The sequence below is a fragment of the Marmota flaviventris genome, chromosome 5 (assembly GCF_047511675.1).
Source record: "Marmota flaviventris isolate mMarFla1 chromosome 5, mMarFla1.hap1, whole genome shotgun sequence".
Classification (NCBI taxonomy): Eukaryota; Metazoa; Chordata; class Mammalia; order Rodentia; family Sciuridae; genus Marmota; species Marmota flaviventris.
Genome location: NC_092502.1, coordinates 76,400,398 through 76,424,636, shown reverse-complemented (window position 1 = coordinate 76,424,636; position 24,239 = coordinate 76,400,398). Strand labels below are relative to the sequence as shown.

Sequence of the window (24,239 nt, the reverse complement as noted above, 5' to 3'; positions counted from 1 at the left end):
TGTTTATCCTTCTTCTTCTTCTTCCTTTTTTAAAAAAATACTAGTATTCATCATAATGTCTCAATTTTTTCATTTTTCCTTTTTGTGATGTGTCCATATGATTCTTATCACCATAAAATATGTATTGACTCACAAAAGCTGACTTTTGGCAGGAGTTGTTTCTTTTATCAAAAACTTAGATTCCCTTGGAAATATGACCAGTACCAAGAGAAAAAAAGAAGTCAAAAAATAAAAACAAAAAAACCCAAAAAACAAAAAGACCTTATTCTGATAGGTTTACACATTTCTTCCACATATAGCTGAAAGTAATCTGACTTAAAGAGTAGGATTTTGATAAAAATAGAAAAACTATGATTCAGCATGGTATTGCTGTTTTATCATTGTTTGTATATCTTACGAAGTGCTTGTTCCCAAACATAGAAGCTTGTGGTGACAGCAAGTTTATGAAGGTAGTAGAGTTTTAGTGCTAGTTTAGATATTATGATGGATACTAGTATTTAAATATCTGGACACTGTGTCTTGCCCTTGTAAATGTTTGTATTTTGTAAGCAAAATATAGTCCTCCTCTTCCCAGTTCTCTAGTTTCTAGTTAAATTCTTAGGAAGAATTAATTGCCTCTACTGATTGGCAGCTATATCACAAAATATTTAAAGTTGTATACATAGTTTCAATGTTTTGTGATGTGATAGTGGTTTTTATGAAAATAACAAAATTGTTGAGTTCTTAAGTGTTATTATAAGGTTTAGTCTTTTTCTTAAGAATAAAAACAGATTTTAAGAAAATGATATCAAGGGCTATTAGGTATGTTCAGAGAAAATAGGGCAATTGTATATATTTTGAGATTTATCTTTCTAATAGTATAATTTTAGGTTATTACTTTAGATGCTCAATTTCTAATTAATTTTCAACAAAACTTACTTTAGCTATATAGTTTCTCCCTTGAAAGTACATGTTTTAACACATATAAACATTTTTTGCTTTTTAAAATGTTTTATTCATATATTATAATTATATATAATAGTGGGATTTATTGTTACATATTCATACATACACATTAAAAAATAATATAATTTTGTCAATTCTTTCCCTAGTACTTGCCATTTCCCTCCCCTCCTCCCTCCTCTGGTTCCTTTCCCACTGTTCTCCCTTTTGTTTTCATGAAATCCCCCTTCCCCTTGTCTTTCTAGCTGCCACATATGAGAGTAAAATACAACCCTTAACTTTAAGTTTCACTTATTTAGCTTAACATAATACTCTAAAGTTCCATGCATTTTCCTGCAAACGACATAATTTTGTTCTGTATAAAACTCCATTATGTACACACACACACACACACACACACACACACACACTACATTTTATTTATTCATTTCTTCATTGATAGATACCTAGAGTGGTTCCATTGTTTGGCTACTGAGAGCTGTGCTGCTATAAACATGGGTGTGCATGTATCACTATAGTATGCTGACTTTAATTCTTAAGGATAAATACTGCTCTTTTTATAAACAAGAGGGTGAAAAAAAGTAAGAAGCTGAAGAAAATATGGTAAAAGTTATAAGCCAAAACAATAGACCATAGGTGAATACTTCAGACTCTATATGTATTTTTTATCCAAATATCTGGGGTCTTTATTGTGTATTGTTCTTCTTTGGAAATTTTAAAAAATATTCTATATTTTATGCTGATTAAAAAAATGTTCTGCAGATATATGAGAATATTGAAATTATGATCTAAATCCATCCCAAAGAATAGACCTTAGTGCCCTTCAGGGGTCTGGGGAAAGAGGAAGAACACAAAGTATGCTTTAGCCTTCTAATCATAGTAACTAGGATATTTCTACATTATCTATGGTTTTCTTGTGATAGCAAGAAAGCACTGCCTGCCTTACTGCTTCACTTGGCAAAAGAAACAAAGCAACTACTCCACTGCCAAAAAACCTTGAATTAAAGAAGCACACAATAATTGATTGCTGTGCTCCAGAATGTGTTATTACTAATCCACTATGAGTCGTGACAGAACCAAGCATAAATCTGTAGTAAATGAAGCCACATCTTGCAAATCACTTCCTGTCATCACCACATGTTGCTCTAGATGTCATCTAAGATAAGTTTTACTAGAATTTCAGAAGTCCTCGTTTGCATGATTTACCTATTTTATTGTTTCTCCCAAAGTATGGTTGACTTTTCCTTTGTATTTAAGTAAAAAGAAATATTGAGCTTCGTAAAGAATTAGGTTTATGGGGCTGGAGTTTAAGGAGGAAAAGTTTATTTTGGGGCTTATGGTTTTAGAGGTCTTAGTTCATAGATGGTCTACTCCATTCCTTATGGTTCTCAGGTGAGGCAGAACATCACGGCAGAAGGGTGTGGCAGAGAAAAGTATGTGGGAACATGGCACCAGAAGGTGGTGAGAGAGAGAGAGAGCTCTGCTCAACAGGATAAAACATATACCCCAGAAGTACACCCCCAGGGACTAACGTCCTCCAAGCACACCCTACCTGCCTACAGTTACCACCCAGTTAATCCCTATCAGGGGATTAACGAATGGATTAAGTTAAATCTCCCATAGCCAATCATTTCATCTCTAAACTTTCTAGCATTGTCTCATATATGAGCTTTTGGGTGATACCTCATGTCTAAACTATAACACTAAGCAACTGGTCTACCAGTGACCATATCCCCAGCCCTTGGTTGCCTTTTAAATTCCTCTTTTCTTTGCTGTACCATATTATAGGAAGCAGTATTGGACACCAAAATATGAGAAATTATTTCAAATCATATGAGCTAATTACTGTGAAAATAGATGTTACAAAATAAACAAGAAAGCCAGTTTTCCAGCTTCTGCTCTATGGATGAGTGAAAAGACAGAGGAATAAAGTCCTGTGACCTGCCACTGCTGAGCAGTAGATACTGGTGTATAGTTTCTCAGAATTATCAAGACTCCCACTGAGAAAAACTGGCTTTGGGACTATAGCTATACTTCTGACAATAGATTTTGGGGCAAGAAAATTGCTTTAGTTAGACATAGCTTCTAAAATCTGGATGAAAAATGAAGATAGAAAAATGCATACATGAACACTTCAATTTTAACATGATTTATAAAAATAATTATTTCAGTTTTTATCTTTTTATTAGAACATTATAATTATACATAATAGTGGGATTCATTTTTACATTTTCATATACACACACAATATAACAATATGGTTTGGTCAATTTTCCTCCCCAGGATAATGGAATTTTTCATCAGATGTTCTGATAAATAGATTTCTTATAATGGCAATATTTTGTACACTTAAATGATGATTGCTTTTTTAGGTTAATGTGCCTCAACTCTTTGTTAGTTGTACATTAATTTTCTAAGACTATCATAGCAAATTACTAAAATCTTGGTAGTGTAAATGAACAGAAATTGCTTCTTTCACAGTTGAAATTCAGAAGTCCAAAATCAAGATGTTGGCAGAATTGGTTCTTTGTAGAGCCTCTGCGTGAGAATGGTTCCCTGATTCTCTCAGCTTCTGGTGGCTTCTGGTATCAATCTTTGGCATTCTTCAACTTTTAGACAGACCGTGCAGTCCCTTTATCCTTCACATCACCTTCTTATCTGTGTTTCTCCCTCTTATGAGTCTTCTAAGGATACCTGTTACTGGGTTGAGGACCCACCCAGATATTGCAGGTTGATCTTATCCTGAGATTTTTAACCTAATTATATTTGCAAAACCCCTTTTTTCCAAATAAGGTCCTATTCACAAATTCTTCAGGGGACACACCATCTAACCCATTACAGTTTGTGTCAACCCTTGAATCATTAAGAAATTTCTTAAAATATGGAGGTTTGGTTGTGGGCGAGATTCTTAACCTTAAAGAGAAACTGGTTCCTTTTCTCTCTCTCTCTCTCTCTTTTTTTTTTTCCAAGTATTTTTTGAACAGTTCCTCTGTGAGCCCTGCAGCTTAAATTTAAAATTAGCTGTGATACCAAATTTTGCTCTTAATCATTGTGCTGTTTTACCAGGTCCTTACTTTGTATTTCCTGAGCTCTCTTTCTCAAACCACTCAAAGAGAAATTTTGTTTAAAGTTTGGTCAATAAATGTTTACTTGATTGCTTCAATGATACTTTAAACAAAGGACTTTCTGGGCTCATATTATAGATAGATGCAGATGTTGGCAAAACCTGGGTTGTAGTCCTGGCTTTGACTCTTTTTTTTTTTTTGTAGGTGGGTTACCTGGGATTGAACTCAGGGGTACTTGACCACTGAGGCACATCCCCAGCCCTATTTTGTATTTTATTTGGAGGAATGGTCTCACTGAGTTGCTTAAAACCTTGCTTTTGTTGAGGCTGGTTCTGAACTTGCAATCTTCCTGTTTCAGCCTCCTGAGCTGCTGGGATTATAGGTGTGTGACACCACACCCAGTTTGGCTTTGACTCTTAATTTAGAGTTGGACTATGAACAACATATCAGGAGCTTCTGCTAAAACAAAATTATTTCTATGCATTTGTCATTCCTGAAGTTTTATGACTGTTAAACCAGATTTTTAAAAATACATTTTTTCTAATTCTGCCTATAGAAATTTGGAAATAGAATAGTTTTGCATATTATAATGCACACTTTAATGTGTTGGAACTTTTTGTATATTTTGATTAAGATGGCAGAAGCAGTAGTAGTAACTATGGCTATTTAGAGAGGATTTACATGTTATTGGATGCCAGGAGCTTTGCTAAGACTTTTATTTGCCGTGTTTGATCCTTAAAGCAATATTATTAGGCAGTACTCTTCTTCCTCATAGTTGGTACTATTATTAACCCTATTATTGGTACACAGATGAGTTAAGCAACCTGTCCAAAATCATATAGATTGAAACTGGTAGGTCCAGGAGTTGTACCCTCTCAGACTCTACATTATAGATTTTGTAATTTAAATAATATGAACAACAGGGTTGGAAAACCATGACCCATGGTCCATGGAAAAAGGCCAAAATCTGGCTGGTTGCCTATATAGCTATAAGTTATTTTTACATTTTTTAAATGTTAAAAAAATATAAAAAGAAGAATAATATATTGTGACAGATAAAAATTACATGAAATTCAATCTTCAATATCCATAAATAAAGTTTTATTTGAACACAACCATGCTCATTTGTTTATATATTGTCTGTGGCTGTTTTTATGGTTGTTGACTCAGAGACCATATGGGTAATGAGCTAAAATATTTCCTATCTGGCAGAAATTTGCCAACAAACACTAATACAAAACAAGATCCACATAATATTGCTGGTAATTTATTTTTATCTTTTTTTATTTGTTTCTTTGCTTTCAGCACTATGGATTGAACCCAGGAGCACGCTGCCATAGAGTTATATATACCTAATTATTTTTATCTTTGTATTGCTCTTATTATCAATGATAATATATATATATATTTTTTAAAAAGGGCATACTTTAAATACAGTCTTAGATTATTTAAGAATTTTAATTACCATTCAAGAAATGGTAAAAATATATTTAGGAAATTTTATTATTTGGAATTATATATGAAAAATAAATCAACATTTATTGGCTTATTAGTTTGTATATTTTCAAAGAATATGTCAACTTCATCATGCAAATGTCTGAAAGTATTGTAAATATTTTCTGTCTTAGCTATTAAGTAGAATAAGAATAAGCCTTGTCTTCTTTTGATTACTCATTTATTTATTCATTTCAGATGATTTGCATTGTTGATTGGTATACTTACTTTGTCCTTAATATGAAGAAAATGAAAATATTGTTTAAACCTCAACTAAAAATACTTTTATTAAAATATTGTATTATTTATTTGGCAAATATAATAACTATAGTTAATAGTCCATTTAGCTAATCACAAAAAGCCTTACGTATTTCTCACTTAAGTTTGCCTCGAGAACTATGAAAAAATGTTATATTTATAGTGAAATTATATTGTTACATTAACTTTAGCAAATGATTTTAATGAGCTATGACATGCTTGTCATATATACATATAAAATTGTGATAGTTCTTATGCACAATAACCAAATGAGTATTAATCTGTGTTTTTGTGCATATTTTTTCTGTCCTGCTTTATGTAAGCACAATTTTTTGTAAAAACAAACTGGTTAAGAAACCATCTTCTTTACTGTCTTTGGCATTCTGATTTGTAATAAGGTCAGGTGATTAGTATTAAATTGTATGACTTCTATTTTGCTTCATTTCTTTATAGCTCTTCAACATGCATTTCAAAATAATGAGTTTTGCTACTTTTCACATCTAATATTATCTAAGTAATATTGCTAAGAGATTTGTGAGTGGATAGGATCTAGTATCTAAGTTATTTCCAGCATATTTGTGTGTGGTTACTTAAAAATTATTTAATTATTTTCAAAGAATCTTTACTAGTCAGATGATTCAGCGCGCTTGAGTGCTTTTGCTGGTTCCCTTGCCTTGCTAAAAATTCATTGGATGATACAGTTTTTAATTACATTTTTAACTTGTTCATGCTTAGGAAGGAGCATTAAGATAATATGCTAGTCAGAATCTAATTTTTGTATCTTGATAGTTCTTTAAAATCATTTTTAGTATTATGGTATTTAAAAATTTATATAAAAGAACTTCTGAATAATAACTTGCAAGTAAACAAGTAAATAGTAGGACAAATATCTATGTACATTATATTGGAAAGACCCAATTAAACTCTTTGTTCAATAGAGACTTAGTTTAAGTAATACCTCTGGAAGCTTCTATCTCAGTTGACATTTTAGAAAATGTAATTTTAATGAAACTTTTAGAGATAATTTCTCATTTGCCTTTTTTAAAAAAAAATGGTTTGGTAAGATAATCCTTTTAAAATCCTATCTTTCTGGATTATTGTTTAATTAAGACCATCCTTACTGAAGTGCTGTTTTCTTTTTTCTTATTTGTTCTTTTTAGATATACATGACAGTAGAGTATATTTTGACATATTATACATACATGGAGTATAACTGATTCTAATTAGAATCCTATTCTTGTGGTTGTACGTGATGTGGAGTTACACTGTTCACATATTTATATGTAAGGATACAAAAGTTATGTCCAATTCAGTCTCCTGTCTTTCCTATTCCTATCTTCTTCCTTTCTCTTCACTCCCCTTTGTCTAATACAATGAACTTCTACTCTTCCCCTCCCCACCCTTCTTTGTTGTGGGTTAGCATCCACATATCTGAGAGAATGTTTTTTTGGTCTTTAGTTTTTGGGGACTGGCTTATTTCACGTAGCATGATATTTTCCAGTTCTATCCATTTACCAGCAAATGCCATAATTTCAGTCTTCTTTAAGGCTGAGTAATATACCACATTTTCTTTATCCATTCATCTGTTGAAAGGCACCTAGTTTGGTTCCCTAGCTTGGCTATTGAATATTGATGTGACTGTGTCACTGTAGTATGCTGTTTTTAAGACTTTTGGGTATATGCCAAGGAGTGGGATAACTGGGCCAAGTGATGGTTGCATTCCAAGTTTTCTGAGGAATTTTCTTACTGCTTTCCATAGTGGTTGCACCAATTTGCAGTCCCACCAGCAATTTATGAGTGTACTTTTCTCCCTACATCCTTGCAAACATTTATTGTTATTTGTATTTTTGATAATTGCCATTCTGACTGCAGTGAGATGGAATGTCAGTATAGTTTTAATTTTTATTTCTCTAATTGCTAGAGATATTGAACTTTTTTTCATGTATTTATTGGTCATTTGTATTTCTTCTATGAAGTACCTGTTCAGTTTCTTTGCCTATTTATTGATTGGGTTATTATTATTATTTTTGCTGTTAAGTTTTTTGAGTTCTTTGTATATCCTGGAGATTTGGTTTATTTCACTTAATGTAATGTCCTCCAGTTCTATCCACATTTCCTCCATCTGAGGTGCACGTGGTAAAGATTTTCTCCCATTCTGTAGGTTCTCTTTTCACATTCTTAATTCTTTCCTTTGCTGTGAAGAAAGTTTTTAGTTTGGTAGTATCCCATTTATTGACTCTTGATTTTACTTCTTGAGCTCTAGGAGTTGTATTGAGGAAGTTGTTTCCTAAGCTGACACAATGGAGAGTTGGGCCTACATTTTCTTCAAGTAGGTGCAGGGTCTCTGGTCAAATGACAAGGTCCTTGATCCACTTTGAGTTGAGTTTTGTGCAGGGTGAGAGAGAGAGGTTTAATTTCATTCTACCACATATGGATTTTATGTTTTTCCAGAACCATTTGTTGAAGAGGGTATATTGTATCTAATGTATGTTCATGATGCTTTTGTCTACTATGAGATAACCATATCTATGGGGTAACTGTGGGTATATCTCTGTGTCTTCTATTCTGTTCCATTAGTCAAAGTGATGGTTTCTATTGGTATTATTTCACATGAAAATATCATGACTCTTTCAGTCATTTATACAGTTATCTGAATATACTACAATAAATTAATACTCATGAAAGATCAGGGTTTTATCTGAAATAAGGCATAGAAAGACAAAGACATTCTGGTTAGAAATAATAGAAAATAGAATGAATAAATTGTGTAAATTCTATGCCTAATTCTATGTCCAGAAAATTATTGGTATTTTTTCCTTATATTGAAGATTTTAAAAAGTTGTACTGAGTTCTTTGCATGTATTCTATATACAGTATACACATGTTTGTAGATAGATACATATTTATGTAGTTAAGATCATATCATTTATACAATTTTATGTCCTATTTATCACATTATAGGAATATAGTTATTAAAAGTCCTTGTAGTCATTATTTTAAAAAAACATAATACTGGGACTGAGAATGTAGGTCAGCAGTAGAGACCTAGCATATGTGAGGGCCTGGGTTCTATTTCCTGCATTCCTCCCCCTGCAAAAAAAAAACCGTAAAGGTAACAGTGTGTCTTTTTTCAGCTTTTTATCAATTTGAGGTAGTGTTTTACCTTTTTTGCATTTTACTTACTTAGTATATATTGACAAACTGTAATTGTATGTATTTCTGGGGTACAAAGTGGTATTTTGATTTTTAAATACAATGTAGAATGCTTAAGTAAAATTACTTAACATATCCATCACCTCAAATATTTAACTTTCTTTGTGATGAGAACATTAGAAATGTCCATTACTCAGTTACCAGCTATATTCAGCACTCTGTGCAATTGATTTAGGAAGAAAACAGACTTATTACCCTTAACAGAAGCTTTGTACCCTTTGACTATTATCTGTCTATTATGCCCTCTCACAGCTTCTAGGAACCAGTATTATACTCTGCTTAGATAAGTTCACTTGTTTTAGATTATATGTGTAAGTGAGAATATTTGGTGTTTTTCTTTCTGCATTTGGCTTATTTCACGTAATATAATGTCCTACAGTTCCATCCACATTGTTGCAAGTGACAGAATTTCTTTCATAAGGCTAAATAGTATTTCCTTTTTTTGTGTGTGTATATACACCACATTTTGTACATTCATTCTTCCCTTGATGAGCACTTAGTTTGATTCTGTTAACTTGGCTATGACATACTGCACTGCAATAAATATGAGTATGCACATTTGAAATTATTTCTTGGTCATGGACATTCCAAGAAAGTGTACTGGGTTACTTCTGTATAGCAGTTATCCAGTCAGATTAGTGAAAGTGGAAACGTTGTCCACTTTTGTAACTAGTTGTATCTAGAATTTCAAAGCAGATCATCAAGAATTTTCCTTTCTGGGTTCTGTCTTCTATTGTGTTGACATCATTCTCAGGTAGGAGGTCACACTGTCCTTAGTGTGGTAGTTTCTTTCAGAACAGCTGAGAATGGGACAAGCACTTAGAACGTGATTTCTTTCTAAAACATATCCCGATTGGATCTTATTTGCTGATAATAGAAGTGCAGTCCTATAACCACAGCATACTTTATTTAAAATTTATCATTTTCTATTCTTTTATTAAGTCTTAGAATTTTCTTTTAGGCTATATAGTTTCTGATCCCAGTCTAATAAATAAAATCTTGACTGAGGCCTTGAAACTCCAAATGTTCCCAGTTACTAGTTTCAGTAACAAAAGGAGCTCTGAATAGATAAGAGGATTATTGGTGCATGTGTGACACCAGAATACTAAATAGCAAATTCATTCAGGAAAGTTTTGAGATAAATTTGGAAACTTTGAAGCATTTACAAAAATGAAACATCTTCTTGGTAGTCTTTATTGATGCCCTCTGCAAAAAATACATAGCTGTTAAAAAGAATCCTCCCTATTCAACAGAAGCAATCAACAGAGGAAAAAACAAAGGTAAAAGAAATCAAATTTTTGAGACATCTGGCCTTTGATTTTTTAAATTACCATCTAGGAATATAGCCTTTAACTGTGTGGTAATTGGCTGCCATAGAAAATGGTAACTCAAAATTGAGAAACTCAACAAGTGTATTTAATTTTCTTGGTTTACAGGTATAAATAAAATGATGACTGGTGGATTACATACCTTAATAAAATACACATGAATTCTACATCCAGTTTGGATATGGAAATTCACAGAAGACTACCATTCCTACCAACAACCAAATATTATCGATAAGCTACAAAACATTAGTTTTAACAAATTCACCAGAGAGCCAAGGAGAGAATGGAATGTATATGAGCCTAAGTCCAGAAACTGAGAAATCTCTCATTGTACAAAACAGACCCTTGACTACTTGCATTCTTGGTGAATCTGTATAAACACATGAATCCCAAGTTGGTTTTTTGTTTTGTTTTGTGGTGCTGGGGATTGAATCCAGGGCATTTTGTACATGCTAAACAATTGCTCAATTACTCAGCTTTACCTCCAGTCTTGCCAATGAATTTTTGACAAACTCTTAATGACAGTGTGTAGGCTGGTGTGACAGATTTGAATACAGAAGAGCCTAGCAGCTCCTACTAATGTGTGGAGCAAGGCAGCATCTACCTACCAGCTCTTCCTCAAGTGTTTTCACTAAATGAAACAGGAGATCAGAGAGCGATACTTGAGAGATTCTAAATGAAATACTCCTCACACCAAAAAGGTGTAGTGTTGTACATGATGTGAATATGTTTTTCCCCAATCTGGGAGATGGCTGGTTTGGAGTAGGACAGCTGAGTACTTTGGGTTTCAACTACAAAAGAACAGAAGAATTCTTTCCCAAGTCAATTCTCTGAAGGGAATTCTGACTTCATTGACCATGGACTAGTGACCCTGTGAAAGCTATAGAATGGGTATAGGGCTGACGGATGTCTTCTTAGGTATGAGAATTAGGGGGTAGTGATTCAAACTAAAACTACAACAAAGAGCAGATCAATGTATTAACTATTGCTCTAACTTCAGCAGCTTGATAGAAAGGAGTAGATATGCTCTTTTCTGGAAGCAATTATTATAGAATTCAGATTCCTGTGTTCTTTTATATGAACTTTCTGGCCTATGATAAAAGATTATGTAACACACTGAAAAGTAAAATATGTAACCATATGTAACAATAGAGCCAGAAGTAGTCCAGATACTGGAATTATCAGTCTCTTTAATTCAGCTGTTATAGAAATACTAAGGAAACTAGTGCAAAAGACGGGCAATATGTATGAAAAGATGGGGCATTTAAGAAGGGATGTGGTTGTTATGAAGACACTATTGCTCAAAATGAAAAATATAATAGCAAAGTGCATTTCCATTCATTAGATGGTCTTATTAGTAGCTTGTACCACTGAATACAGTGATACATTGTGTCAAGTCATTGAGATGTGAAGACAGGTTGATGGAAGTTACCTACATTGAACAACAACAACAAAAAAGAGTGAGAAAAATATAACAAAATATTTGATACCATAGGATAATACCAAATGGTCTAGCATACATGTAATTAGAACCTAAGAAAAAGAAGAGAAAGACGTGGTAGAAAACATATTTGAAGAGTTTATTGCCAAATGTTTTCTTAATACTTTCAGCCCACAGGTTCCTGACATTACACCATAAGTGTAGGTGTGTATAACCTCATACACACCTGTGCACACACATACACATCATTTACTCATGTCCTAGTTGACTATAAAAATAATCAAGGAAAAAAAAAGATACATTATGTATAAGAGATAATGGTATGAATTAAAGCTGTTTTCTCATCAGAAAGAATGGAAACCAGAAAATAAAGTGCTGGAAACACCAATCAACCTTGAATTTTATTTATTTATTAAAAATATTTTTTAGTTGGTGTTGGACCTTTATTTTGTTTATATGCAGTGCTGAGAATCGAACCCAATGCCTCACATGTGCAAGGCCAGCGTTCTACTGCTGAGCTACAACTCCAGCCCCTTGAATTTTATTTTTTATTGGTTCTTTTTAGTTATACATGACAGTAGAATCCATTTTGATATAATTATACAAGCATGTAATATATCTATTCTCATTAGGACCCTATTCTTGAGGATTTATACATTGGTGAAATTCATTGTGGTATATTCATAAATGTACATAGGAAAATTATGTCATATTCATCCCACTGTCTTTTCTTTTCCTATGCCCCTTCCTTCCCCTCATTCCCCTTTGTTTAATCTACTGAACTTCTATTCTTCTATATTGCCATTTTGACTAGAGGAGATGGAATCTCAGTGTAGTATTAATTTGCATTTCTCTAATTGCTAAAGATATATTACATTTTTTTTTGTATATTTGTTGACCATTCATATTTCTTCTTTTGAGAAGTGCCTGTTTAATTCTTTTGCCCATTTATTGGTTATGTTATCTTTTTTGTAAAACTTGTATTTGATATCTAGTAAGAATACACTGCAAAAATGAAGGCAAGCTCTGCGCATGATGCATGCCTATAATCCCAGCTGATTGGGAGACTGAGGATTCCAGTTTTCAAGCCAGGCTTAGCAACTTAATGAGACTCTGTATCAAAAAATTAAAAATGAAAAGGGCTTGGTATGCAGTTCAGTGGTAAAGCATTCAATCCCTAGTCCCACCACCAAAAAAAAAAAAAAAAAAAAAAAAAAAAAGAAAAAGAAAGAAAGAAAAAAAAAGCAAATTGCATTTCATTTCATACCCCATTCATATGCCTGATGCTTATAGTCAGTAAATAAATGTTGGTGAGTATGTGGAGAAATTGGAACCCTTGTACGTTTCCTGTGGAAATTTGAAATATTTCAGCCACTGTGGAAAATAATTTGGCTATTCCTCAAAAAGTTAAACATGAAATCACTATCATGTCCTAGGTAGATACCTAAAAGAATTGAAAGCAGGTATTGAAATAATACATGTGCACACATGTTCACAGGAGTGTTTGCACAGTAGCCAAAAGAAGGGAACAGCCCAATTTCTCTTTGTTAAAGTTAGTAAAATAAAAATAATAGTAGCATATGTATGAGCATTTGTTACAGTAAGGCAGAGAAGGAAGAAAAAACAGGAGTTGGAGAGGGTAGAGACAGGAGTGGTGTGGAGCTGCTTTGAGAAGGGCAAAGAGGTTATTTTGATTTGATAAAAATAATTTGTTAAATGAAGTATTGAGCTGGGGAGCTGGTAATAGTGTGGTTAAAGCTGGTGAAGTCCCTTGATTTCCAGACACTAGGGTTTATAATGAAATAATACTTCCACACTTGTGATAATGTATTCCTTGTTTCACTAATAGTTTAAAGAAAGTTGGTATGCCTGATGCTTTATTATTGTCCCTGAATTATTTAAAAGCAGAATCTCAGTTAAGCTGAATCTTTTTTTTTTTTTTTTTTTTTATTAGTTCTATTCAGTTATAGACGACAGAAGAAAGTTCTTTGATTCATGGAGCAGATATTTTTGCTTCTCTTATTGTACATGAAGTAGAATCAACCATTCATGCAATCATGAATAGGGTAATGATGTTCATCACATTCCACCATTTTCCTACTCCCCTTTCCCTCCGCCTTTGCCCCATTTAAAGTTCCTCCATTCATCCTACCTCCCACCCCCATTAAGGATTAGCATCCACTGAATCAGAGAAAACATTCAGCCCCTGTTTTTTTGGGATTGGCTTATTTTGCTTAGTATCATGTTCTCCAACTCCATCCATTTACCTACAAATACCATAATTTTATTCTTTTTTAATGCTGAGTAATATTCCATTGTGTATATGTGCCACAGTTTCTTTATCCATTTATCTATTGAAGGACACCTAGGTTGGTTCCACATTTTAGCAATTGTGAATTGTGCTGCTATAAACATTGAAGTGGCCGCGTCACAGTGGTATGCTATTTTTATGTTCTTTTGATATAGACCAAGGAGTGGGATAGCTGGGTCAAAAGGTGGTTCCATTCCAAGTTTTCTAAGGAAATCTCCATACTGCTTTGCAGATTGGTTGCAACAATTTGCAATCCCACCAACAATGTATGAGTGTGCCTTACCCTCCACATCCTCACCAACACTTATTGTTGTTAAACAGAATCTTGACAAGTTAATTCGTAATTATGTTTTTCAAAAAACTAAACTATATAATTGTTTATCAATCAAAGTGTGTCAGCATTTTGGTTGTTGAGTCAGTGAGGTGATCATCAAGAAAGTGGTTATTGTGCATCTTACACTTCTGTATAATTTATATAAAGAATATTTTGAGGGACGAATAGGCAGAACACAGTGAAACTATTCTGTGTGACACTATAATGGTAGATACATGTCATTATACGTTTGTGCACAACCTTGGAATGTAAAATACCAAGAATGATTCCTAATGTAAACTGTGAATTCTGAGCAATAATGATGTGCCAAGCAGGTTCATCAATTATAACAGAAGTACTACCTAGTAGGGGATGATGATAATAATAAAAAGTATTACCTGGCCAGGCATGTGTGGGGGCAGAGGAACATATGGGAATCTTGGTTCCTTCTTCCAATTTTACTGTGAACCTGAAACTGCTGTAAAAATGTAGTTGTGAAAGAAAAATAATTATGTTTAACTATTTGGGAAACACATTTGGGAAAAGCACTAAGGAACATGGGTTGTATTTAGATATTGACTAGTAAGGGAGCTGATTACAGCCTCTTGCTTCCCTAGAGGCGTCATCTTACTTAAGAAATAGAGAGTCAAGAAAGAAAGAAGAATGATTTATTGTGTTCTTCATCATAGAGCTCACTGAAGTCTATTCTATTATACCATAGATTTCTTTAGCATTGGTATTTTAAAACAAGATCTTTATATCATTCAAATCTTCCTTTTATACATTTGATTTATAGTTTCTTTTTTCAAAATATGAAGGTATTTGATTTAGCAAGAGGGCTTTTTTTGTTTTAATAAATATTCTTACTATACAAGCATCCAAGAGAGAAATAAAATATAGCAAACTAGGTTACTAGGTAGTGAGTACCTCTAAAATTATTTGCCTTCAGTCAGAACCCAAATGATGAAATAAATCATTTAGGAGCTATTTTAATGCTTAAATTTTGTATCCTGATGGAGATAGAAACCAAGTATCTTGCATTCTCCCTAGAAAATCAACATCTGCAAAAGATTGAGTTATTGTTTGTTTATAAATGCGTTCCTTTTATGAAGGACATAGCAGTGTTTGCAGTATTTCATTTACATTGTGGAGTCATCAAAAGCATAGAATTTTTTCTGGAGATAATTTTCTCTGGGTTTATAATTTCCCTGTAGTTTTTTCTTACAAAATCCCTGTGAATTTCATGGCTGCTTTGCATAAGAAGTCCTTAAGATATGTGGCACTCAGCCTGGCTTTATAAGCATAAATATTGTTATCTTTTTTTTGGTTCTTATTGCTTCCAGATTCGAAAACGTATCTGACTGTTCCTGCAGGGCCAGATAATCACTTTAATTATGCCTTCCAAGATTGCTATTAGATTGGATTTATTTACAGAAGTCTGTGGGAATTAATATCTGGTTATTTTTAATAACCTATTATTTTTAAAAAAGTGTCCCAATGATAACTTTCACCATAGTTTGTCTTCCCATTGTCTTGTGTTCTGAGGGCACCTCAGGCATGTAACTCATGCCAGCCTGATATGGAACTCTTTTGTGGGGCTTTCATCAGTAATCAATGTAATGCAATTATGGGGGAGTTGGATAATAATCATGGAATTTTTGAGATGAAGATTTTATGTAGTCCATTGCTTCCCTGTTTATTGATGTGGAAACTGAGAGCAAGGTAGTCATTTTACCCTGGTTCATGCTGTTTGTGCCTTCTGTTATCAAGAACCTTATTCTTTCTGCTTAGGGTCTCTTTTAAGAATCTCGCTTTGAGAACTGTTGTATACTTTTGGATCAAACGTACCACTTACACAGCATCTAGATAGTCATTTGATAGAGCTTTTGATTTTTGTCAGAGCTGCTCCAGTCAGCAAACCCCTAATTTTTCCCTTTTATATCATTGCCTATGCTTTTTGTTGGCCAGGGATGGAGGTAACTTGTTTTATTGCAATTTACAAGTTCTAGTGAAGAGTAATTTCAAAACCTGATAGATATGATTTTGTTTTAAGTAAATTTAGGTATTGCTTCTTACAGAGTTTTAAAAATAATTGATAATGATTAAATTTTAATTGTGAAACAGTTTCAATTTTATATGTATGTATATAGACATATAGACAAACTTAGGCACTACATCCATGGTAATTACACTGAAGGGTAGCTTTTTAATTTTAATTATTTTAAAGCTACCATTAATTCTTTGACATAAAAATGAACCTGTTGGGGCTGGGGCTATAGCTCAGTGCCTGCCTAGTGTGTGTGAGGCACTGGGCTTTAATCCTTAGCACCATATAAAAATAAATAAAATGAAAGCATTAAAAAAATGAACCTCTTAGTAAAACATATATTTACATAATATATATTTATATATTATATAATATTTAATTTATATTATATATTATTTATAATATAAATTCATAGGTGTAAATATATATATATATATAAATGACACACAAGTATGGAGATAGGGAATATCTCATTTTATTATTATTCAATTTAAAAACAGGGAGAAACTATTCTTAAATGAAATGTGAAACCAAAACTGCATCTAGAACTTTTCTTTCAAGTAGGTTAATATCTGTACTTACAACATTTTCCCCTGCATCTGATCACAATATTATTTCATTATTTTTCATAGCATTGGCTCTCCCAGTCTTCCTTCTCTGGTGCAGACCTCCTGCACAGTGAGGAACTGCCTTTTGTTAGAATCCTTGTGTGTCCTTTACCTGGAGAAAGCTCTTTATCTAGTCATTACTTGGGGTCCCTAAAATGAGTGTTACCAACTTTGGCCCAGCAATTGTTTTTTCTCTCAGATCTTGAGTCCCTTACAGGAGAAAATTTCTAGCAAGACCAAAAAAAAAAAAAAAAAAAAAAAAATTGTAGAAGTATAATAAACTTTATTAGAGAAAAAGGAAAATACTTTTTCGAGAGAGAGAGAGAGTAGTTCCTCCCAAAGAGCAGAGGGATGCAGTGATCCTTTGTTTCCTAATTTCATTGGGGATCTTAGGGAAGTTTCTAGAGTATCCCACCCAAATACCACATCTCAGCTTTTAACTGACAGTTGGATTGTCTTAAAGTCCCTACTGCACATGCTCTTACCCACAGGGACCCAAGTGAAACTCATGGGGAAGGGTAATTACTATTAAATAGGATTAAAATGATATGTCAAATATCTAAAGGCAACTTTTAGTTGCCTTGGCCTGTGCTGACTGGTTCTGATTAGAACTTGCTTTTCAGATTTTATAGTTGATGGGCTTTGCTTTTAATTATCTCGTTTTTCTGTGTGTTGGAATCTTTGATCTGTGTGAAGGTCAGAAAACTCCCCCTTCAGAGTAAACTATATTCTTATCACCAGGGTAAAGTCTTACCTTCCTCCAGATAACAGAGTGTTTGCTGAGGAATGTAACCTATCCTATTGACTTAAGCCAGAGCAGGACCAGAATGGCCTTCAGTAAGTTGCTTTCTGGTATTGTATTGCTTTTTAAGAGAAAGCATGTGGAATGCCAGTAGGTAGCACCACTTTACAGAATTATTGCCTTAACCTCATGTCCTACTAATATTCATGTCCATCTGCTACCTATCATCAACACCAGCCCTGGAAGACCTACAGACACACTTAGGCACTCGTGTCCATGGTAAATGAAGGAAAACTTTATAATTTTAATTTTTAAAGTAGTCATTTATTTTTTTTTTAAAGAGAGAGAGAGAGAGAGAGAGAGAGAGAGTTTTAATATTTATTTTTTAGTTTTTGGCGGACACAACATCTTTGTTTGTATGTGGTGCTGAGGATCGAACCCGGGCCACACGCATGCCAGGCAAACGCACTACCGCTTGAGCCACATCCCCAGCCCTAAAGTAGCCATTTAATTCTTTCATCTAAAAATAAACTGTCAGTGAAGTCAGTGCAATGTGATTTGGTATTATGTAGATTATAATTTAAAGATTTTATTTAATATTACATAGACAGAAGCTTTGGCAAATTAATTTTATGTTTTATTTTGGGAAATTTGGACAGCAAGTGAGCTGACACTGGTTGAAATATTTTATAAACCCTATTTTTATTTCGATTATTCCTATATGAAATTTAAGGTCTTATTATTTCTTAGTTCAACCTGTCTAAAAAGTACCTTAAAGGAAAGGGTGTTTTTACTAATTGTATGCTTTTATTTATTTATTTAAATTTTTTAAAGTTGTTGATGGACCTTTATTTTACTCATTTGTGCTGAGCCACAATAAATTCTCTGGTGCTGAGAATCAAACCCAGTGCCTCATGCATGCTAAGCAAGCGCTCTACCACTGAGCCACAACTCCAGCCCCTGTATGCTTTTAAATACACAATATATTATGTTTTATAACAACAGCAGTTTTTGAAGTCTTTTTTATCCCATACCTGGATTTACCAATTAGATAATTCTAAACTACCATGTAAATAAATCTAGTATTATCTTCTTAAGAAAATGTTAAAGGGTTTTATGGGAAAGGATTCTCTTTTCTGCTAGGATTTGATACCTAAGGTGTAACCTGAGGGAGTTAATATCTACCATCTCAGTGCATATAATTCATATATAAATAAAATGCTAATACTTAAAAATCTCCCCTGAATTTTCTGCCCTTTTGTATGACTTCCCTTACAGTTTCCATCGTTTTTCTAGTACTCTCACATGGTAACAGTACTCTGTCTGGTTATCTCAAGACCATTGACTTAGAGTAAAAGCCTAAATTCACAGTAGAAGTGCCTACTGCTTTCTTGTGAAGCTTTTCATTGCCAAAACAGATGAGATGAGCACTTTGATCTCATCTTTCTGTAGTAGTTGCAGTGGCAAGATGATGATTTCTACAGTTGCACAGAACAAGTAAAGAAATTCCCTAAAGAAATAAGAAAAAGGATAAATGGGGCTGGGGACTGGAAGAACTATGGTATCTTCAGTGCTTTCCAGGGTGTGTGCTTCACGCCATCATAATACATTTCTTAATAAATCTAATTATAGAACAACTGAATATGCTTTACTCCCACTATTACTCTTTTTATATCCCGCTTCTATTTTTTGTTGTTGTTGTTGTTTTAACCAGTTTTTTATTTCAGAGAACTTCAGAAGCATCAAAAAGAAAACAACACACACGCACGCACACACACACACACACACACACACACACAAAAAAAAAAAACCCAAGCTGGGGAAGGGAGCATGTTTTAAAGAAAGATCACTACTTCATGGTTGTTCATTGTTCAGCCCTTTTTGTGGTTCAGTTATAGTGATTTTTATTAAAAAGTAAAACTGGAGCTACAGCATTGATTAATGCTTGGATGTAAAGTGCATGCTCACATTTCTAAGGTGATGATCATTTGTACAACAGTAAAGATTTATTTTCTGTAAGTACATTAAATATGTACATGCTTTTTAGTCTGAATTTCCAGTTGCTTTTAGTAATTTACTTGTAAGTCACCTGAAAGTTTATATTATTTTTTGTTGATACATGATGAAATTGATTTAAATGGAGGAATTAAGAAACAAGCCTTCAGGAATAGTGAACTAGCCAAAACATACACATTTTTATATTTATGTATTTACTCATAATTTACCCATCAAGTTTTCCACTTAAGTCAAATATAAACTTTCTAACATTAAGGACAAAAAGTAACCAAGTTCATATAAACTCTATAGTAATTTCTTTCCTGGACCCTCAATAAATGTCTTGAGTTGGGAAAAATAAGAAAGAAATTAATATACAGTTTATAGATAAAACAAGAAATACAAAGGATATGCCAGGAAAACAAAGTATTAAATCACACACACACACACACACACACACACACACACACACACACTAAGGAAACAGCATAACAGAATATTTCAGATACCACTATAGTTGTAAAAAATTTTTTCACATTAATTTTCACATAATTAAGCAAGTTAGTTATGTGATGATGAAGTTGCAATCATCTCTTCTGTTAGAAAGTTGTCTTAATATTGTTTTAAATGATTAATATGCATATATTTATAGACTAATCAGAACTATTAGCTCTGTATCTGTTAGAAGGAAAAGTAAATAAGGTAGGAGTAGGTAAGTGGAGAGGTGAAAGTTGAATTTTATAAGGTAGCCAAGAAAGTCTACTTTTACTACTACAGGGACATACCCTGCTAATGGGGACAAGGAAACAAAAGGTGTTGTGGCCTGCTTAGCTATTTTCCACAAGTAAAATGGAGCATCACTACTAATGAAAGACATGGAAGTATTGTTTGACAACAGGATCTCTTGTTCTTTGTCTGCTGTTAACAGTTGAAATGTAGTTCTTGTATGGAAATTGACAAGTGCTTCCATTGCAAACCCTCATAAGTTTTCCTTTGTTCCTCTTATCTTTTTTTCCTCTCTTTTGTTACCCTCTTACCTATTCCATTCAGTTAGGAGTGTAAAATGGATCTGAAATTGTGAAATTTTAAGGAAAAGTTTTTTTCAGTTGTGATATATGATATTCAGAAATATACATTCTGAAGCAAATTTAAATATAGATTGACTTTTCTTAGTGGTAGTTCAGCCACTGCTGCCTTTTTATCTTAATGTCCCCACTCCCGAATTGTTACCACCAATCATATCATGATCCTCCTCCTTATCGTCATCCTGATGTGAATTTTTGGGAAATTGACCATGCACTTAAGTGGAAGTCACTTTAAAAATGTGTTCCATATAAATCTCCCTTTTTTCCTTCTGTTCTTTCTCTTGAAAATTTTTTACAACTATAGTATTATCTGAAATATTTTTACAACAATAATGTTATCTGAAATTTTCTGTTATGGTGTTGCCTTGTGTGTGTGTGTGTGTGTGTGTGTGTGAGAGAGAGAGAGAGAGAGAGAGAGAGAGAGAGAGAGAGAGAGAGATTTAATACTTTGTTTTCCTAGCATATCCTTTGTATTTCTTGTTTTATCTATAAACTGTATATTAATTTCTTTCTTATTTTTCCCAACTCAAGACATTTATTGAGGGTTCAGGAAAGAAATTTCTATAGAGTTTATATGAACTTGGTTATTTTTTGTCCTTAATGTCAGAAAGTTTATATTGACTTAAGTGGAAAACTTGATGGATCATTGTGAATAAATACATAAATACAAAAATGTGTATGTATTGGCTAGTTTACTATTGTTGAAGGCTTGTGTCTTAATTCCTCCAGGAAAGAAAAGAGAGGCTCTCCAAATTTGAATCTATTCGTCATTCAATTGCTGGAATAATTAGGTCTCCAAAATCTGTACTGGGCTCCTCAGCAGTAAGTAGAACTAACTCTGTGTGCGATAGTTGTTGTCTATCTTTTTTCTTTTGTTTGTAAATTTATAGTTATAAATAGAAAGATAAGAGCATAATTTAACTTTTAGTATGCATATGATTCTGTATATATGTCTATACTAAAACATCATATAATATTGATATTAGGAAGACAATATCAGTGGATCCCCCTTATTTGCAGGGGTTACATTCCTTACTGTATGTATCCCTACTGGATGTATGAAACTGAGTAGTATCAAACCATGTATGTATTTTTTCCTATACATAACTATCATAAAGTTTAATTTATAATTAGGCACAGTAATAATAATTATAAAATAGAACAATTTTAAGAATATACTATAATAAAGCTATATGAATATATGGTCTGTCTCTTTCAAAATATCTTATTGTACTGTACTCGTTTTTCTTTGTGTGACCTTGTAAGATGATTTAATACTATAATTGCTTTTGGGAAACTGAAACTGCAGAAAGTGAAACCATGTATAAAGAAGGGACTACTCTATTAGAGTCTTCCTATACTATAGATGAATGATTATGGGAACATTTTATGTACTTTGGAGCCTTACTAGAGGAATAATATCAACAAATTTCTTGTGAAATAATACTTTTATAATAGAGATTACTGTATATGTATTTTAGAGCATATCAGTTTAAGTGTTCATATTTTTATGAACATTTTGATTATAAAATTAAAGTCTGATATATTAAACATTCAAACCTAGGTCTGGCATGTGACAGAGGTAGTGGGATAGTAGTTATCTCTGGAAAGAGCAATTTGGTCAACCCAGATATGCTGTGAACAAGTACATGGAACTTTTTCTCTAAGGCATTAGCTTCCTATTTGAAGAAGGTTTTCCCCTCAAATATACAAGTAATTGAGTTATTGAGTTTTAATGTGAATGTGAATATTTCATGTGTTAAGCATGATAATCCAAGATGCATAACAATTCCAAACTACTCAAGTTTTAAGTATAGTTTATTTTAAGTTTTAAATTTAATTAAGTTTTTATAATTTATAACTTTTTTTCTTCTCTGCTATTTTTCAGGGTGTGCTAATATGGTAAAGGCAAAAATAGAAAAAAAACCTTTTGATTATTTTAAATGATATTTTTCTAATTATGAAAGTCTTAGAAAACTTGCTAGGTTTGCATAGTTGTTTGTTTATTGTGATATACTTCACATAACATTCACATTTTAAAGTGTACATTTAGTGTTTTTTAGTATATTTTGTAATATGCTATATTTTGTAATCACCAATACCATCTAATATCAGAATATTTTAATCTTCTCAGAAAGATACTGTATACCTGTTAGGAATTTGTTTCAATTTCCTCTTGCCTCATCTCCTGACAGTTAGCTATCTGCTTTTCGTCCTGTGGATTCCTATGGGTATGCCTCATGCAACGCATGGGCTTTTATATCTAGTTCTTTTCACTTGTTATGTTTTTAAGGCTCATCCATGTTGTAGTGTATGACTTCATCCCATTTTTTGACCAACTAGTATTTCATTAATGGGTTTATCACATTCATCAGTTGATAGAAGTTTGGGATGTTTCCACTTTTTGGCTATTATCAATGTACAAGTGTTGTTTACATGAACAGATATTTTTACTTTTCTTGTGTGCATACCTAGGAATGGAATTGCTGAGTCATATGGTAATTCTAACTTAAATTTTTAAGAAACTGTCCAATTGTTTTCCACAGTGGCTACTACATTTTACATTCCTACTAGCAATGTATGAATGTTCTAATTTCTCCACATTCTTGGCAAAACTTGTTATTTTCTGTTTTCCATCTTTTAAAATATAGGCAACCTAGTGGGCATGTAGTTGTTTATTTGCATTTTCCTAATGACTAATGATATTGAGTGTTTTTCTCATGTACTTACTGTGCACTTGTATATGTACTTTGGAGAAACATAGGAAAAGGAAATTGGAGTTAATCGTAATAGTATTCTTACTTGAATAAGGTCTTTGTCTCAATGTTTTTGACAGTAGAGCTACCTTTAAAGACTAATGGAACATTTACATAGGTCTTTATGAAAGGAAGAACATAACATAGATGATAGATAAATTTGGATTTAACTCTGTGTTTGATGTGATAAATCAAATCTTTAATATTTGTTGTCATTATTAGGGTAGCATTTAAATATGTTATTTTAGCTCCAAACATGTGCTCTTTCATTCATAATACTAAAGGAGTATAAACCATTATCAGTATCTCAGAGCACTGAGACCAACTTCACATGCAGTTCTTCCCATTTTCAGAAGGTTATAATTTTGCATTGAGAATTCTCAGTGACTGCTTCTAAAGTCAATGTCAGTGCTGTTAGATTATACTGGCTGGCAATCATGAGTGTCCATTTTAACAGAAAGTCATTCAAAACATACTATGCTTAATTGTTCCAGTCATGTCAAGAATACTGCTCTTTTTCCCGGACCATCCTTTTACTAAAAAATTTCTATGATGAGTGACTGAGCAAACCCCTTGTTTCATCTTACAATCTCTTGTGAATATTGGTTGTTTCACTTGTATGGTGAGTATATAATAGTAGC

General features: G+C 32.9%; 1 protein-coding gene across 5 annotated transcripts in view; it reads left to right on the top strand.

The window, feature by feature from the left end:
* The window catches only part of Fer (FER tyrosine kinase), a 438,465-nt gene that overhangs the window by 137,917 nt on the left and 276,309 nt on the right, over nucleotides 1-24,239 (top strand). For 4 of the 5 annotated variants that reach the window (XM_071612350.1, XM_071612352.1, XM_027927693.2 and 1 more), the window contains one exon: nucleotides 21,572-21,664. The exons of the other annotated variant lie outside the window; for it this stretch is intronic. In XM_071612350.1, the coding sequence (XP_071468451.1) occupies nucleotides 21,572-21,664 (93 nt within the window). The remainder of the gene's footprint in view (nucleotides 1-21,571; nucleotides 21,665-24,239) is intronic. 5 annotated transcript variants of the gene reach the window in all.